At 54.9% G+C, this 17,366-nt stretch overlaps 11 protein-coding genes across 11 annotated transcripts; 5 read left to right on the plus strand and 6 right to left on the minus strand.

The window, feature by feature from the left end:
• Positions 1–90: 90 nt before the first annotated feature.
• On the plus strand, positions 91–785 carry KL911_000360 (uncharacterized protein; the record flags this gene model as incomplete). Its single annotated transcript, XM_043198798.1, has 2 exons — positions 91–124; positions 238–785. The coding sequence occupies 2 exons, from the start codon at positions 91–93 to the stop codon at positions 783–785; spliced, it is 582 nt and encodes a 193-aa protein (XP_043057053.1).
• Positions 786–805: 20 nt separating this feature from the next.
• On the plus strand, positions 806–1,724 carry KL911_000361 (uncharacterized protein; the record flags this gene model as incomplete). The annotated part of the gene is made up of 2 exons (XM_043198809.1): positions 806–827; positions 940–1,724. 2 exons carry the CDS (start codon positions 806–808, stop codon positions 1,722–1,724), a joined length of 807 nt encoding a protein of 268 aa, XP_043057054.1.
• Positions 1,725–2,251: 527 nt separating this feature from the next.
• KL911_000362 (uncharacterized protein) lies at positions 2,252–3,346 on the plus strand (the record flags this gene model as incomplete). The annotated part of the gene is made up of 1 exon (XM_043198820.1): positions 2,252–3,346. One exon carries the CDS (start codon positions 2,252–2,254, stop codon positions 3,344–3,346), a length of 1,095 nt encoding a protein of 364 aa, XP_043057055.1.
• Positions 3,347–3,355: 9 nt separating this feature from the next.
• KL911_000363 (uncharacterized protein) lies at positions 3,356–5,710 on the minus strand (the record flags this gene model as incomplete). Its single annotated transcript, XM_043198831.1, has 1 exon — positions 3,356–5,710. One exon carries the CDS (start codon positions 5,708–5,710, stop codon positions 3,356–3,358), a length of 2,355 nt encoding a protein of 784 aa, XP_043057056.1.
• A 593-nt stretch (positions 5,711–6,303) lies between these two features.
• Positions 6,304–7,563, minus strand: KL911_000364 (uncharacterized protein; the record flags this gene model as incomplete). The annotated part of the gene is made up of 1 exon (XM_043198842.1): positions 6,304–7,563. The coding sequence occupies one exon, from the start codon at positions 7,561–7,563 to the stop codon at positions 6,304–6,306; it is 1,260 nt and encodes a 419-aa protein (XP_043057057.1).
• Positions 7,564–7,820: 257 nt separating this feature from the next.
• Positions 7,821–8,924, minus strand: KL911_000365 (uncharacterized protein; the record flags this gene model as incomplete). Its single annotated transcript, XM_043198853.1, has 1 exon — positions 7,821–8,924. The coding sequence occupies one exon, from the start codon at positions 8,922–8,924 to the stop codon at positions 7,821–7,823; it is 1,104 nt and encodes a 367-aa protein (XP_043057058.1).
• A 280-nt stretch (positions 8,925–9,204) lies between these two features.
• KL911_000366 (uncharacterized protein) lies at positions 9,205–9,702 on the minus strand (the record flags this gene model as incomplete). The annotated part of the gene is made up of 1 exon (XM_043198864.1): positions 9,205–9,702. The coding sequence occupies one exon, from the start codon at positions 9,700–9,702 to the stop codon at positions 9,205–9,207; it is 498 nt and encodes a 165-aa protein (XP_043057059.1).
• Positions 9,703–9,911: 209 nt separating this feature from the next.
• On the minus strand, positions 9,912–12,110 carry KL911_000367 (uncharacterized protein; the record flags this gene model as incomplete). Its single annotated transcript, XM_043198875.1, has 1 exon — positions 9,912–12,110. The coding sequence occupies one exon, from the start codon at positions 12,108–12,110 to the stop codon at positions 9,912–9,914; it is 2,199 nt and encodes a 732-aa protein (XP_043057060.1).
• Positions 12,111–12,261: 151 nt separating this feature from the next.
• Positions 12,262–12,879, minus strand: KL911_000368 (uncharacterized protein; the record flags this gene model as incomplete). The annotated part of the gene is made up of 1 exon (XM_043198886.1): positions 12,262–12,879. One exon carries the CDS (start codon positions 12,877–12,879, stop codon positions 12,262–12,264), a length of 618 nt encoding a protein of 205 aa, XP_043057061.1.
• Positions 12,880–13,013: 134 nt separating this feature from the next.
• On the plus strand, positions 13,014–14,096 carry KL911_000369 (uncharacterized protein; the record flags this gene model as incomplete). The annotated part of the gene is made up of 1 exon (XM_043198897.1): positions 13,014–14,096. The coding sequence occupies one exon, from the start codon at positions 13,014–13,016 to the stop codon at positions 14,094–14,096; it is 1,083 nt and encodes a 360-aa protein (XP_043057062.1).
• A 359-nt stretch (positions 14,097–14,455) lies between these two features.
• Positions 14,456–17,347, plus strand: KL911_000370 (uncharacterized protein; the record flags this gene model as incomplete). Its single annotated transcript, XM_043198909.1, has 1 exon — positions 14,456–17,347. The coding sequence occupies one exon, from the start codon at positions 14,456–14,458 to the stop codon at positions 17,345–17,347; it is 2,892 nt and encodes a 963-aa protein (XP_043057063.1).
• Between the last annotated feature and the right edge of the window lie 19 nt (positions 17,348–17,366).

The following is a 17,366-nucleotide window of genomic DNA, read 5'->3' on the forward strand; positions in this document are numbered from 1 at the left end:
TTTATTCTCTAGGAAGTCTCCAGTTCATCTTTCGGCCCATTGTCCTGGACCAACTCCTCGCTCGTGTCATTGTCCCCCACGGTCTCCAGAATGCCCTCGTACTCCTCGTCGACGTTGGCGACTGGTCCCGTGTACCATTTTTTGGCGTCCACGGCGTACCAGATGAGCGAGAAGAGCATCACGGCCCCCAGCATCAGGACGGTGTAGTTCATGTTTTCCTTCGTGACAGGCATGTAGTTAGGGAAGATGAAGACGATCGAAACAAAGACGGTCCACACACAGGCGTAGAACATGATTGGTTTGGCGAACTTGCCCAGGCTGAACGGACCAGGCGTCACACCCATCTTTTCTGCGTTCATCATGAAGAAGAAAATCACCAGCACGTACGACCAGTCGGTGGCGATGGCGCAGACGGAGAAAATGGCGTTCATGGCGATCGAAGAGCCGAGGTTGATCAGGGTCAACAGCGAGTTGATGAAAGTGATCATCCACAGACATCTGAGCGGGACACCGGTGGTCTTGTCGACGTTGTACCAGAACGATGCGAACGGAACGCCGCGGTCTCTGGAGAAAGACCAGAACGATCTGGTGATGGAGCAGACGGCGACTGCTCCGCAGAACCACAGCACAACGAAGCACAGCGCCAGGTATGCGGTGGCAGCCTTTCTGCCCATTGCGTAGTCGAACACCTGAACGATCGGCTGGCCGGACGTAGTGTTGAGGATCGCGTTGAGGTCGTCGCCCATGCACAGCGTGTAGACGATGTTGAGGACCCAGCCGAGTAATGCGGTCACGGTCAGTGCGGATGCAATGGCGAGCGGCGTGCTGTACGCGGCGTTGCTGATTTCCTCGGACATTCTGGACGTGGCGTCGTAGCTCGTCATGACCCACGAGACGTTCAGGAAACCGAACAGGAACGCCCAGCCGTCTGAGGACCAGCCCGTGTTGTTGATCACCTTGGTGAAGACGTACTCTCTGGAGTTGATTTTAGGACACTTGACCAGCATGGTGATGATGAGCGCAATGACGGAGCCGAGGTTGACGAAACAGTAGTACTTGGTGATTCTGGCGAGGACGGACGACGGCAGCGAGTTGATGAGGCCGTGCGTGATGATCACGGCGATCGACGCGCCGGTGATGTGGCCGGCGGACGGCACGTACTTGTAGTCGGAAGCCATGGAAATGGTCTGCAGCAGCAGCGTGGCAGCTCCGAAATCGGTCGAGCACGCTCCGGCCATGGCCCCGATGAAGTAGATCCACCCGTCAATCCAGCAAACAAGAGGCACGTATCTCTTCGGCACGACGTGGGTGATCACATAGTACATTCCACCGCAGGTAGGGAAGCACGAGGTGATATGGGAGACCGAGTAAGCGATGGCCAGACAGCCAAACATACCAACGAACCACGACCAGGTCGCAGCGGCAGGGCCGCCGGCCCACAGCGGATACTCGTAGGTGATGGCGACAGTCCCCATGAGACCAGAGATAGACAGGGCGAACGAAAACGTTGCCAAGAAAGAGTAGCTTCTGTTGAACTCCTGCTTGTAGCCGAGATGGGCCAGCTTGGCGGCGTCGGAGTCCAGAGTCACTCGTGGAGACACTGTTGTGTGCAGGTTAGCTTTTTCCAAGTCTTTGGTCATGTTTGGAATCTTCGAGAGAAGAAACAGAGAGGTATTTGTAGGAAAATTTTTACGTCAGGAGCTGCACGAATATCAAATCGGTGACACGATGAATCTACGATAGAGAGATCAAATAACTGCCGGATTAGTATAAGTTTCACACGGCCACGACTGGCCTCCGGCAGCGTTGCCTCGGGGACCCAGTCTGTGAGATAACAAATTTATCAAATATGTCATTCTGCAGCTGCGTTATCGAGTCCGAGGCACACTTATCTTATCTGCGATGTGCGAACGGTGCGAGACAATGCACGGCGGCTCCAAATGGACGTACTTATTGTAGGTTTTGGGACAAGCGGAAAGCTCGTGTTTGTGGTGGCCATGTAATCTTCCTTCCTAATCTGGAAGCCAATTCCGCGCGCCAGCAGGAGCACCGCAAGCCCGCGTTACATGTCACGTGCCACTCATGTGCCCGTCTCTGGCCAATAGCAGCCACGGCCTATTGTGTGCCCGTGCTCGCCCATTGTCCTGCACAATACGCTCGCTTTTCCCTGTCTTATCTCCAAAGATAAACACGGATATATTCACGCTGCTGCTAATATTGCCACACCGTTCCCTTCCTCCAGCCGGTACCGATGAACAATTCACAGTTCTCGTTCCGCAAAAGACCCATCTTCCGCAACAGCTCGCAGTCCCAGATCCCCGTGCTCGACAACTACCCGTCGCAGCACTACGACGAGGCGTCCTATGACCCTGACCACCAAAGGTTTTACTCCAAGTACAGAGGCATACTAAAGGACAAAGACGAGCCGCCGGAAGAGGTTCTGCACAACCCAGAGTTCGAGTACAACTACGACGAGAAGATCAGGGCACCGCGGGTGTCGCTCCTCAACCCCAACTTCAAGCCAGAGCCTCACGACAAGGAGCCGGCACAGCTCGATCTCAGGGCCGCAAACAACGACTACGTCACGTCGGACTCGAACACGGAGTACCAGCCGGCCAGCTTCGACCTGTCGAAGCCCACAAGACAGTACTCGGAGTCGTCAGACGACAGAACCAGTGTGCCACCGTTGGGCGAATTGAGACTTAAATTACACAGTGAACCCAAGATAAAATATGTTCCGCCGGTGCTGCGACAGACGCTGGTGAACGACTCGGGCCCGCAGGACACGGCACCGCGCTCGGCTTCGGAGCCAAGCGAGCCCAGCCAGGACTCGAGCCCGTCAGAAAACGCAGACTCGTCCAAATCAGATATAGCTCTGCACAAGGTGCTGTCGAACTCTTCGATCACGTCCAAAGGGCTGGAGCCCTCGCACTCGCACTGGAAACCCAACCACTCCACAAACAGATGCACAGGCTGCAATCTGCCCTTCTCGCTCGTGCGCCGCAAGCATCACTGTCGCCGCTGTGGCGAGATCTTTTGCTACCGCTGTGTCCAGAACAGCGCAAACCTCAACGTGCTGGCCAAGTTTGAGAAGCCCGACCTGGACAATGGCAAAATCCTCGATTCTGGAGGCGGTGTCGTGAAAAACGCAACGTACTGCAAGTTCAGTAAAGTGTGCGACCGATGCTTCAAAGACTGGCTCTTGTTCCTCCAGAACGGCAGCAACTACGAGTCGGAAGTCCAGCTGCAGACCCCCAAGGAGTCACAGAACACCAATAGAGACCGCATGAACTCCGAGTCAAGCAAGTCCGGAGTTCCTAACGACTGGACATGGAGCTCGTTCTAATACGCAAGCCTAGGCAACAGTGTTGTTGACCACCAGCTTGGCTAGATGCTGGAAGAACGTCTTCAAACTCACATCCTCCGTGTGCACAACAGTGCTGGCCGGGTCGCTGTCGGCAACGTAGCCGCTCATGCCGCCGCCTGTGCCGATGTTGTTGTCGTTCTCGGATGGATTCAGCTTCGAGTACAAGAATCTGGCCTGCGACTTGCCCTCATCACATGTAACGTATCTAGGCAGCGGGAACCGGTCGGCAATAAGCGACGCAGCCTCCTCTCTCGATCTTTCAATCATATCATAAACTCCAGGATACTCGTCTCTTGGGTAGTTTGCATCTCTCCACTCGGCTGCGATGCTGCCAAAGTAGATAACAGTGTAGAAGAACGCGTCCAGCAGCAGCACGGCGTCCGGCTTGAGTGACGCAGAGTCCAGTAGAACAGGCTCTGGCTCTGAGCCGTCAGCCATGAATCTCACAAGAGTAGGCTGGATCATCACCAGCGAGTCTCTCACGTCGGTTCTGAGTAACGTGTGGTGGTAGAACGCGGTCTCGTCAGGAGAGCAGTTGAAAACTTGCAGGAACTGGGATCTTCTCAAATGGTAGATGAATTGCGGAAGCAGACTGAACTTGGATGACAATCTGAATGAGTTTGGATCGTTTCTGGAGTAGTCTCCAAAGACAGTACACAGCTTGACCAGAGACTTGTCAATCCATCTCAAAAGATCTGAATACTCGCCGCCGTTCTCCAGCTTGTGGACAATCAGTCTTGCATACAGCACGGCTGCCGCCTCCTGGTCAAAAGTGTTCGATAGCTCAGTAGAATTGGACGTCAATCTGCTCAACGTTGTCACTCTCATACGGACAGTACCATTGGTATGTCTATAGGTAGTCTGGAACTGGATATGGACCTCTGGGACCGAGGAGTTGCGTTGATCAGCAGCGCCGACAGTTTGCATGTCGAAAAATATACCGTACGTGTGTCGTGGAGACACAGATGGAAGGGCCCATTTGTTGGTGAACCCGTTACCAACTTCAACATCCGCCACATTCTTTCCTTCTTGCTTCAAAGAGGTGGCCAGCCCCACCACACCTGCGACCTTCAGTCTTTGGGAGGTAAACACCTCCAAAGAGCCGTCAAAGTAGGAGAAAGGATATCCTTCCTCGTCCTTGTTGAAGCATGCAAAAAATGAGTTTTTGAAGATCGAGGTTTGGAAAGAGTCGGTCACCACGATCGTGCCTCCTGTCTGGTTGCTCAACGATCTCATCTCGTAGATACCGGTTTGGTCGTAGCATCCGGCAAAGATATCAACACTAAATGTAGCAGTAGATTGTGGATCGAAGAATTTGTCCTTCACGTCTTTCTTCACCAGAGTCGCTTTGGTAGCCAGCTTCTTGTAAAATGCAACGGCTTTTTTGTAATGCTTGGCAGTCCCTTTGTCAATGTCGCTGTGTGATCTTATAGGTTCCTTCAACTCAGTACCGACAATTTTTCCTGGCCCAAAAGTACACGGGCCACCAGCAAATAGTGTCACTTTTGCTGCGCATTGCAAAAATGACCCTTCAACAAGGCAGGAGGCGATGCTGAGGGCTGATCCCGTCACTCTGATAGCTCTGTGGCCCGGTTCGACTGTCCATTTCGAGACTTCGAGCGACTCGATGGTTTTGGTGATTTGGAACTCGGCTTCTGGATCGCTTAGCGGCAATAGGAACTTGTTGATGGTTCCGCCTGTTTCGAATTGCTGTATCCAGTTCTTGGCGCCGTTTCCGGAGATGCCAAGCTGTTTCTGCACCTCCACAGACTCGTACTCCTTGTTTCCGCTGAAAACGTATTTTTTGAAGCACGAGTCGAAATTCAGCTCGTGCACATTTACCACCGAGTCAAAGGTGATGAGACCAATTAGAGATCCCGGTGGATGCAGAGACAAAGAGGTGATCAGCAGGTCTTTGAGCGCTTGCAGATCTTCGGGCTCCTGGCACAAGTCAATGACATAGATGAAGGCCGGCGGAGGAGGCGAAGGAGTTTTCGTCAACACATATTCAATGGTGGATGCCTGCGGAGTCAGCTCAATTGGCAGATTCTCGGCTGAAATATTGGAGTAGTGCACCGGGAGCGGGTTCCTGGACAAGCAGCATGTACACGTCCATGTTTTGGATCCCAAATCAATCTGAGAGAACACGTTCAAGACTGCCCGACATCTTCTGCACAACTGTGGGTCGTAGGCTGCCACAGGCAAGTCCTCTCTCGGAAGAAGTGGAGTGTACAGACACCCAACAGGTGCTGCCATGTTCTCTGCCTCCTGTCTGGTCACCGGAAAGGCATTCCAATTAAAACGAACTCCATCGATGTCTTCGATCTCGTAGATGTCCGCCATGTTCAATTAGGCTTTATATTTCGCAGGTAAGGGCGGAAAAGGAACGAGTCAACACACACAAATGCACGTTTCTATTTGAGGGGTTCAGAGCCTGTTTTGCGCACTGGAAAGTATAAAATCGCTCCACAAGATTTGCCCTTTTGTTTCGTTGTTGTCTTTTTTTTCATTCGATCTTCAAATAGGGTAACGAGAATCTGCGCTAGGATTCTGGCTGTACACCCCTACACCAGGTAGCAAGAACCGTCCATATTACGAATGATGGAGTTCAAGGATTCTAATCTCTTGAAGTCCCGAGTGTCGTTCATATATGATGCATGCTCACTAAAACTTTTCCGGGAAGGAAGTCTCTGGCTGGATTAATTTTGATAAACCGGATGGATGCTGTAAGGGAAGCAAGGCCATGCAGCATCGCGGTACCAAGAAGCTTAAACCACTACAACTTGACTGAACAGACCGCAGAGGTTAAGTGGCCAGTAAACCGTGTTGTGGCTCAAAATAATAAGATCGTTCACAAACATGCAATCCGCATTCGTATTAATGATACCCGTAACAGTAAGTTTACCGTATAAAGCCAATATTAACAAGACCCAGATTCAACGGTTCATCACACGCGTCAACACTTCTCCGACGTCTGATCCGTCCACCACGACGCCCTTCTCGCTGCACTTTGCCTTCATTTTGAGCTCAGAACACAAACCGTCAATGTCCAGCTCGCTGAACTTCGGATGCGTCGTGATCCGCTCCCATATCTGCGAGCACTTCATCAGGTTTTTAGTTGTGTCCGGCACAGCCTCATCCTTGTCATTGTCGTCGGGAGCCGCTCCTGGGGTGAGCTGAGTAAGAGTCCCGTTGAGCGAGTTCAAGTTATTTACCGTCAGCTGCTGCTGCTGTGCGTTGGTGAAGAATTCGCTCAACGGATCATCCTTCGACTCCTCGCTTATCAATCCCTGCAGTGGGTCTGCTTCCGTGGTCACGGGGAATTCATTTTCAATCGACGAAAAGACAATATCGGATGGAGAGAAAGCGGAAGGGTTCACCTGGTCAAAAACCAGAGACGTGTCATACGTTGGTGTGTCAAACAAGAAAGGCAGTTCGTTGTTGTCTGGCTTCTCCGATCCATAATCGGCAAGCATCTGGAAAGGAGAGGGAGAATAAGCGGACCCTACGCCACGCGACGACGGAAGAGTAGAGCCTCCGGTGACGGTAGAAGGACGTTTATCCCTTGGAACAGGACAATTTTTATCGCCGCACACAGTTCCTAAACTGTTGCAGAAACTCTCCTCCTCAAAGTCTCCCTTGTAGTTCTTCTGGCTGAGGTCGTGAAGGTCTGTTCTTGGAGACGAGTCCTTCGGCACTGCTGTGAGGTTCGCCTGTTTCTGCTTCTCAGCCCACGGAAATAAGAATTCGGTACTCTTCTCTGCCGCAGAGGAGCACGACGAGGCAGGCGTGTGAGTCGAGTTGTTTGGAGACGAGGTATTAGATGTAGACTTTTCCGAGTCTGTTGAGGTTAGCGTTGTAGAGGTATTGGTGTTCTGTTGCTTTATATCTGCAAGAATGGGGAGTTCTTTCAGGAAGTCTCCCTCTCCACGATTCATGAGCCTGTTCATAAGCGTGTTCACCTGGATTCTGAGCAGCTCTGTTTCATTAGCAATCTGCATCTTCTCGTTCTCAAGCATCTGCACTTTCATCTCCAGTTCCCTCATTTTCTTCTCCTTCCGTTCTCTGAAAGCTCGTTGTGCCGCTCTGTTCTGCGCTGTTCTCTTGTTGGAAGGCTCGGTGTTAATGGGCTTGCGGCCTGGCTTTGAGTGCGCGCTCTCATCGGTCAAGCTACTTGGAGTTGCTGTGGACATCATAAAGCTGCGGATTGAAGGGTACGGCGTGTTGTTGCAATCAAAAGTAGAAAACGTCTAGCTTAGAGCACAAACAGTGGAGATTTCACCGGGTACGACACAATACTCCCTTCTTTTTGCAAATTTGGCGAGATTAATTAATTTGCCTCTGGTCCTTCCTATTTCGCGAAAGCCCAAATTAGTAAGCACCAAATTTCCACAGCCAGAATAGAAAAAATCTAGAAGATGGAGATGGATATTTTACAGATAATGTATTCGGATTAAATACTGATTAACGCGTTCTGCTGCTGTCCGCGGCCCCAAAAGGTCCACTTGCTGCTGAAAACCCTGTGGCAGAGCTCTCGCACACCGTGCAAGACCGAATCAGCATGAGACCCCAGGGCCTGGCCCAAATCGGCGTCCCACCCTTGCACCGTGCTTATCTTATGTAAGAGCCCCAGAAAAACCAGAGCCACCACCGAGTCTAGTGCGGCATGTTTCAGCACTGTCTTGAAAACGTTGAACAATTTGCTCAGCAGGGTGACAACGAGGGCTCGGATGCGGGCATGAAGCGTTCTCCTTCTCCTGTCTTTTCTCGGCACGTTTCTAGCGGGCGGAGAGTCGCGCAGATGGGCATTCAGTCCGATCGTCTTCAGACTAGAAATCTCGTAGCTCAGACGGGTCAGCGTTGCGTTGATGTCGTTCTGCCACCTCACAAAGTCGAGATTCTTTGTTGTGTCGACGCCCTGGCTGTTCAGTCCGCTCGTAGTGGCCCCATACCCTGCCATTTGCGATATCGTCGCGTTGCTGCTGACAGCCCGGTGACCGGCGCCCTGCGCAGCCTGCTTTTCCGCGGCAGCGGCGCTGGCCATCGAGAGTCGCGAAACAGGCCGCACAAGATTTGCATGCGAGCCCGACGACGTAAGTCGGTACAGCGACAGAGCAGGGCTCTGCGCACGCGTGGACAGCGGAGCCTCGGGGTGGAACTCACCCAGCGTCGGCGACACTTGCTGGTCCTTAACCTGGTCCCACAGGTACTCCAGCTCGCTCAGCAGCTCACGGGCCTCCGCAGACTCGTTGGCATGGCTTCTCATGGTGTCTATCAGATATGAAATGTACTGTTTTTTAGCGTCTGTTTTGGAGAGTCCTTCCTCGAGTTTCCACGCGTCCCACTTGCGCTTTGCTGCCTCGTCCTCTGGCCGCGAGCCTATGGGTCTTTCCATGAGCCCTGTGACGTCCCCCTCAGTCGCCTGTTTGTAGAGTCCGTAGAGTTTGACGCGGTTGGCAAGCGGCGGACGCGGGAGCGAGCTCTTGGGCGACCGCGTGGACAGCGTCCGGATGGTAGCTATGGCCTTGACAAAGACCCTGTCGATGGAATCAGACATGGAGAAGAGAAATTATTATTTTTTGTTTACATAGCCTATCTACAGAGGTCGTGCAGGGGAAAATACTACAAAAGAGCTACAGTTAACTATGTCTGGATCTGAAATGGACCACTGGAATCACGTTCGCTCATCCGTGGTGAGTAGGAAACAGATTGATCTCGTTTGCACCAAAATAGGAACCAAATATGGCAGACACTTGGCACCAGAGTGTTGGCAAACTGGATAGAGGGAGTCTTGTTTCTGTATTATGATATATTCCGCCGTGTACATATCTGATCAGTTAGTTTTCTGGGACATCAATCTCGCCAGCGTCGATGGCCTCAATGATGTCGTGAGGGTTCTTACCGGCAACTCTGCATCCCACAGACTGGGCAGTACCAAGGACCTCCTTGGCAACGGAAGCAAGAGTCTTACCGAAAGACTTTTCTCTCATGGTTCTAGCAATCTCCCAGATCTCCTCGAGTTGAATGTTTCCGGAGTGCTTGACGTTCTTGTCCTTCTTTCTGTCTCTAGGTGGCTCCTTCAAAGCGGTGATGACCAGCGAGGAGGCAGATGGAACAACAGAGGCCTGGGCCTGTCTGTTCTGGATCTTCAGCTGGACGGTCACCTTGATACCCTTGAACTTGGTGGTGGCCTTGGCAATGTCTTCACCAACCTTCTTTGGGGACAGACCAAGAGGACCGATCTTTGGGGCGAGAGCGGAGGAGGCTCCCACTTCGCCACCAACGGCTCTCAGGTAGATGTACTTCACTTCATTAGGGTCGAACTTTGGAGGCATGGTTAAAAGGTGGTAAATTTTTTTTGCCTGAATTTTTCAAAAACTGGCAGAGTGCAAACCCTAGCCCTTGTGAAGTCACGTGACTCTCGGCGAGGGCTGGGCTCGGCCGCCCCGTCTACTCCTACTGTAGGCCACGTCGGTGAGAATCCCTTCTTCCTTAGCGGATGCCGAAGCCACCGTCCGACTGGGCGTTTGGTGCTGGTGTGTATTTATTTCGCTGCCACTTTTATATTCGGGTAGTACAGGTGGTGGTCGTACTTTTCGAACACCACTGCGACCTGCGATTTCGGCAGGTCTGCCACCTTGAGCGCCTGGCTGAACGTCAGCAGACTTGCCACGTTGGCTTTTTTCAGCAGTCTAGTCTCCTGTGTAAGCCATTGACTGATAAATTCGGGGAACTGCATTTTTGCTACCAGTGCCTCCAGACGGCGGATGTTGGCATTTATTTCGTCCGATTTCTGTTTCAGGACGCCCCTCTGGTAGCTGGCGTTAGCTTCGGAGGACAGCTGGCTCGCGAGCCATTCCTGTTGCTTCATCATCTCCTTGTAGTCTTTGAACGAGGGCAGTTGAGGGACTCCTATCGACTGGAAGGACTTGAACTGCAGATTATACAGGTTCTCCTCTGAAGCCTTGCAGAGCTTCGGGAGGTCCATGAAGCCCTGTTTGCCGAGCATCCGCAGCACGGTGGCGCGGTTTTCCGCGAGACTTTTGTGGATCTGGTACTTTGCCAGCTGCATGTTGAAATAGAGCTCCATTTTCTGTAGCTCGGGCAGAGACCGCTTTTTTGCTTCGTACTCCTCGCGCAGCTTGGCCTTTTTATCGCCCTTGGCCTTTTTGATTCGCTTGGAGTACGCCGCCAGCTGTGTCTGTCGCAGCTGGTTGATGTCCAGGAGCCGTCTTATGTGCTGGACCAGGTAGTCGAGCTGGTTTGCGAGCAGCCAGTAGCCGAGATGCAGTTCGCGGCAGTCCTTGAAGAGGCACAGCTCTATGGACTTGAATAGCAGCTCCGCCATTTTGGTGAGCTTCAGGTAGTAAACGAAGGACGAGACTGGCATGACAGGCAGCTCGGAGTTGGCAAACGTGTCCTGGAGCTTGGCGTGGCTCTCGAGCTCGAAATTCTCAGCTGCCACCTGGATCGAGTCCCACATAATCAGCTCCTTATTGACGAACTGGCGCTGGCGAGACGGGTTTTGCGAGATGGAGGTCAGAAAGTTGTAGAATGCCGGCTCTATCTGGATGATTATTTTTTCCAGGCCCGCGCGGAGCTCGTCGTCGGTGCTGCTCTGCAGCTTGGAGTTTTGGAAGGAGATTTTCGAGAACACGTCCAGCAAAAGCGTCGAGATGTTCCACCCGCGCGACCCCAAGATCGACCGGTCGTCTCTGATAAGGAAAAGCTGCATCAGCGCACGCACAATAACGTGATTTCCGAGGATCTCGTCCGGGTCGGTCGTGAACTGGCGGCGGGCCATAAAGATGCTCAGAAACTCGTACAGCTCCACAGAGTCCCGCACAGCCAGCACGTTCAGCATGAACTGGAAATCTGCGAACAGCTTGGTGAAGTTCTCGAGCGAGCCGGGGAAATCTGAATGGGCCAACGGTTTGGGCGGCGACCGGTTATTGAGCGTTTTTTGCACATTTTCCGAGAAACAGGCCACCTCCGGCAGCGTTGCGGCAAACGCAACGGTCTCGGGCTGGGCCAGCCGCGCCAGGATGCCAAGTGCGCTGTCGGCGAACGAGAGCGACAGCCCACGGTTCTCGTACAACTCGACAGAAATCTGGGTGACTTCGCAAATGTGCAGGCTGTGCTCGATCAGCAAAAGCATGTCCACGCAAAGCTGCTGCGATGCAGACTCTGGCTGGCTGCGCACCCACGCAACGGCTTTCTGCAGCTCCAGCACCGTTTGTTCGCCGTCGTACACGGAAAAATCAAGATCCATCGTCTGCGTATTGAGGTCCTCCTCCTCGTAAATGACGCCTGCCACGCCGAGCTTGAGCACACTGCTCACAAAACTGATCACGCCCTTCACGAACGGGGCCACGCTGTGCTCCACAAGTTCGCCCGTGACCGGTTTTCGCTGAATAAGCTGTTCGACATAATAACAGCTTAACACGCTTACGCTCAGCGAGTTGTTGTTGAGCCACGCACACACACTGCCAAGCAGGCGCACCATCACCCACGCAGCCTGGTCGAGCGTCTCGACGGCTGGATTTGAAAGACTAGGCTCCAGCAGCGCGGTGTCCAGCTTCGGGTTCAGCACCTCCAGGGCGTGGGTACCCTCCAGAAGCTTGAACTGCCGCGACTTGACGATGGAGCCGTACTCGATGGCGGAGGTTATGGAGAAAAACTCGCTGGTTATGTCCTCATAATCGCGGATATTCAGCCGGCTAAGTTGTTGTTCGACGTCCATAAAAAAAAATACACGATCGATCGAGACAAATTTACTCAGGGTCCGCTCGGTGGGGGGAGCAAGAGCTTCTAGAACACTGTTGCCATAGCAACACCACCCACACCCGCTACACCTACCAGTACAGTACATCTAGAATCTCATTGCTATATCCTCAAATAGTCTCCGATAAAACCTTGTTGAGCTTGTTGACCTTGGAGGCGAGCGACAGGTCGACGGACTTGTCGGCCACCTCCACAATCAGACCGCCCAGAATCTCCGGGTTGACCTCGTTCTTGATCTTCAGCGTCTTGCCCGGACCAACGTACTTGGAGTTGGTGATGGACTTAGTCAGCCTGTTGAGGATCTTGCTGTCTAATGGCTTGGCGGAAACAACGGTAGCCTCCACCACGCCGTTGTACGCGTCGTTCAGAACGCCAAACTGCTTGGCAATGGAGTCGAACAGGGACAGCCTGTTGTTCTCGGCCAACACGGTCAACAGGTTGGCCACAACAGGCTCCAATTTGAGCTCCTTGGACAGGATGGAGACGACCTCCTTTCTGGCGTTCAGCGACATGGCAGGGTTCGAGAGCACTTGGGCGACCTTGGCGTCCTTGCTGATGGTGGAGGAGAGTTTCTGGACGGACTGGAACGTCTTGTCGATGGAGGAGTCCTTGGCAGAGGCGGAGAACAATGCGGTGGCGTAGGTGCCGTCCAGTCCGAACAGCTGGACCGGAGGCTTAATTGGGGCAGCAGATGCCAATCTTCTCACGAATTGACGGGACGCAAACATGGCTCGGAATCTGGTTGACAGAGTGTTTTTGGAGGAATGAATTTTTTCATTCGTTGGGCATGAGCGCCCCTGTGCGCGCGAGTTATGCGCCCTGCGTTCAAAATCGTCTGGATGAAAAAAAATAAGACCCATCCATGTCGTTTCTATTCAGGGTTTCGAGAAGAGCCGTGGCTGCGCCGTGGTTCGGCCCGCTGTTTGCGGCCAGGCCGGCGAGCCAGGTGTTTCTCGGCCAAAGAAGCATCGAGCAAACCGAGCTCGAGAAGCAGGACACCATGACCAGAAGACAGCTGGAGCTGTCGAAGGAACGAGTCCAGCTCAAGCGCATGAAGCCTGTTTCGCCGGGTCTGAGGTGGTGGAGACGGCCGGTGTACCCTTACTTGTGGAAAGGCAAGCCTTACAAGCCGCTGACCGTGACAAGGGTCTCGAGATCCGGTCGTAACAACACGGGACGAATCGTTGTGAGACATCGCGGAGGCGGCCACAAGCGCCGGATCCGGCTGATCGACTACCACAGACAGGCTGGTGGGCCTCAGACGGTGGTGAGAATCGAGTACGACCCGAACAGAACGGCGCACATTGCCCTGATCAAGCACAACGAGACGGGCGAGCTCTCGTACATAATCGCGTGCGAGGGGCTCAGAGAAGGCGACGAGGTGGAGTCTTTCCGTTCTGGGATCCCTGAGAGGATCATGAACGAGATGGGGGGCAAGATTGACCCTGCGATTCTCGCGGTGCGGATCTCCAGAAAGGGCAATTGTCTTCCTATTTCTCTGATTCCGGTGGGCACGATTGTGTACAACGTGGGCGAGCACAAGAACGGGCCGGCCAAGTACTGCCGTGCTGCGGGCGCGTACGCGCGCGTGGTTTCCAAGGACCCGGAAAGGAAGCGCGCCGTGGTGCAACTGCAGAGCGGCGAGCAGCGGTACGTGAGCCTGGAAGCGTGTGCCACGCTTGGCGTGACGTCGAACGCGGCCCACCACAACGAGAGCCTGGGTAAGGCAGGCAGAAACAGGAACAAGGGTATCAGGCCGACCGTGAGAGGAGTGGCGATGAACAAGGTGGATCACCCGCTCGGAGGAGGCCGTGGTAAGTCGAAGAGCAACAAGCCGCCTATGTCTCCGTGGGGTGTTCTTGCCAAGGGAGGGTTCAAGACCAGAACGGGCAAGCACGTGAACAAGAACAAGGTGAAGGACCGGCCGCGTGGAAAGCAGGCCTGATGTATATAGTGCGACAATGTAAATGTTGCGAGATCTGAAAAAATTAAGTTTAGAGCTAATTTAATTTAAATAATTAGCTGAACTCACTCAAAGTTGGAGGAGGGAAAGGACTTGGAAAGGGCACAGCGAGCAGTTTCGTAGTGTGTAGAGGCTGGCAGACGACCGCAAGAGTTTTCCGGAGGCTTACCAGCTACAGTCTGCCACGCTACACTATTGTACTCTGCTGCCCCCGTTTTGGCTATGAATTTTTTTTTATTTTTCCTCCAGGTGCATCAACCACAATTTTTTTTTTGACTTGAAAAATTGATTCGGTAAATTCTTTGACTCATCCGCATAGTAGACCCTGCTCTAGATATACCATGCTCAGAGCAAGCTCGTTCAAATCTATGCAGCTCAGACGCTTTAGCGTCTCTGTTCGGTCGCTGGCGGCACAGGTTCTCTCGGGCACCAAGCTGGCCGCCGAGATCCGCGCAGATGCAAGAAAAGCCATCTTGCAAATGCAGCAGGCCAACCCTAACTTCAAACCGTCGCTGACAATCATCCAGGTCGGCGACAGACCCGACTCCTCGGCGTACGTGAGAATGAAGCTGAAGGCGTCGACAGAGTCGGGCGTCGAGTGCAATGTCATCAAGATGCCAGAGGACACAGCAGAGGTGACTCTTTTGAACAAGATCCGAGAACTGAACGAGGACTCGAAAGTGCACGGAGTTCTGGTGCAGCTCCCACTTCCAAAACACATCACGGAGGTCAAGGTCACCAACAGCGTGGCGACGGAGAAGGACGTGGACGGCTTCGACAGATACAACGTGGGGGAGCTGGCCAAGAAGGACGGAGAGCCGCTGTTCCTGCCGTGCACGCCGAACGGGTGCATGCGGCTGCTGGCGCAGACCGGCATTGAGCTGGCCGGCAAGCACGCCGTTGTGATTGGCCGCTCCGATATCGTCGGGACGCCTGTAGCTGCACTGCTCAAGAAGGCCAACTGCACGGTGACCATGTGCCACAGCCGCACGACCAATATCCCAGAGCTCGTGCGCCAGGCCGACATTGTGGTTGCTGCGGTCGGAAAGCCGAAGTTCGTCAAGGGCGAGTGGCTCAAACCGGGCGCCGTGGTCATCGACGTCGGTATCAACTACGTGGATGCTCCGGGCACCAAGAGCGGGCGCAGGCTTGTGGGGGACATCGACTACGACTCGTGTGTCGACAAGGCCTCGTTCCTGACGCCTGTCCCCGGCGGAGTCGGCCCCATGACGGTCGCCATGCTGGTCGACAACGTTGTGCTGGCGGCCAAGCGCCAAATGGAGCGCGAGTCGCGCCCCGTCGAGTGTGTGCCGCTCCCACTTAAGTGTCTCGACCCGGTGCCGTCGGACATCGACATCTCGCGGGCGCAGCAGCCAAAGCATATCACCGAGGTCGCCGAGGAGCTCGGCATCAAGGAGTCCGAGCTCGAGCAGTTCGGCCACTACAAGGCCAAGGTGTCGCTGTCGGTGTATGACCGGCTGGAGGAGAACCGCGACAACGGCAACTACGTGCTGGTGGCAGGCATCACCCCCACGCCGCTGGGCGAGGGCAAGTCGACCACGACGATGGGGCTGGTGCAGGCTCTGGGCGCTCACTTGGGCGTTCCTGCGGTGGCCAACGTGAGACAGCCGTCGATGGGCCCCACGTTCGGCGTCAAGGGCGGAGCTGCCGGCGGTGGCTACGCGCAGGTGATCCCGATGGACGAGTTCAACATGCACCTGACGGGCGACATCCACGCAATTGGCGCCGCCAACAATCTGCTGGCAGCCGCCATTGACACGCGCATGTTCCACGAGAGCACTCAGAGCGACAAGGCGCTGTACAAGCGGCTCGTTCCGGTCAAGAAAGGCCAGAGAAAGTTCACCCCGTCCATGCTGAAACGGTTGCAAAAACTGGGTATCAGCGAGACGGACCCGGACAAGCTGAGCGATGCGGACGCCGCACGGTTTGCGAGACTCGATCTCGACCCCGAGTCGATCCAGATCAAGCGCGTGGTCGACGTGAACGACCGGTTCCTTAGACAGGTCACTGTGGGGCAGGCTCCGACCGAAAAAGGCTTTACGCGCAAAACGGGCTTCGACATCACGGTTGCCTCGGAGATCATGGCCATTCTGGCGCTGTCGCGGGACTTGGAGGACCTGAGAGAGCGCGTGGGCCGCATGGTGGTGGGCTCGAGCCGGACGGGCGAGCCGGTCACGGCGGAGGACGTGGGGTGCGCGGGGGCCATCACGGCGCTGCTCAAGGACGCGGTCAAGCCGAACCTGATGCAGACGCTGGAGGGCACGCCTGTGTTTGTGCACGCGGGGCCGTTTGCGAACATCTCGATCGGCGCGTCGTCGGTGATTGCTGACCGGCTGGCGCTCAAGCTGGTGGGGTCGCACAAGGGTGCTCCCGCCGGCTCTGCCGCCGCTACCAAGGGTTTCGTCGTGACAGAGGCCGGCTTCGACTTCACGATGGGAGGTGAGCGGTTCTTCAACATCAAGTGCCGCGCGTCCGGGCTGAAGCCGAACGTTGTGGTCCTGGTGGCCACGTCGCGCGCGCTCAAGCTGCACGGCGGCGCTCCCGACGTGAAGCCGGGCCAGACGTTGCCCGAGGCGTACACGCAGGAGAACGTGGAGCTTGTGCGCCGCGGCTGCGCCAACCTGGCCAAGCAGATCGCCAACGCCAAGAGCTACGGCGCGCCGGTCGTGGTGGCCATCAACCAGTTTGTCACGGACACGGCCGCGGAAATCGCTGCGATCCAGGAGGAGGCCATAAAGGCGGGCGCCACGGCCGCCGTGCCGTCGAACCACTGGGCGCAGGGTGGAGCCGGCGCAGTGGAGCTTGCGCGGGCGGTGGTGGAGGCCGCCAAGCAACCGAGCGCGGGCAACTTTCTGTACGAGCTCGAAGGCTCGGTGGAGGACAAGCTGGGCACGATCGCACGCAAGATGTACGGCGCGGACGGCGTCGAGCTGTCGCCGCTGGCCAGAGAGCAGATCGCCACGTACGAGGCGCAAGGGTTTGGCCGGCTGCCGATCTGTATCGCCAAGACGCAGTACTCGTTGTCGCACGATCCGAAACTCAAGGGTGTTCCGCACGGGTTCACCGTTCCGATCAGAGAGGTGCGGCTGAGCGCGGGCGCGGGCTACCTGTACGCGCTGGCCGCCGAGATCATGACGATCCCGGGACTCGCCACGCACGCGGGCTACATGAACGTCGAGGTGGAGCACGGCCAGATCGAGGGCCTGTTTTAGTCGTCTATAAACATCATAA

The sequence above is a fragment of the Ogataea haglerorum genome, assembly GCF_019207285.1.
Source record: "Ogataea haglerorum isolate 81-453-3 chromosome Unknown 81-453-3_NODE_1_length_915391_cov_96.871712, whole genome shotgun sequence".
NCBI lineage: Eukaryota > Fungi > Ascomycota > Pichiomycetes > Pichiales > Pichiaceae > Ogataea > Ogataea haglerorum.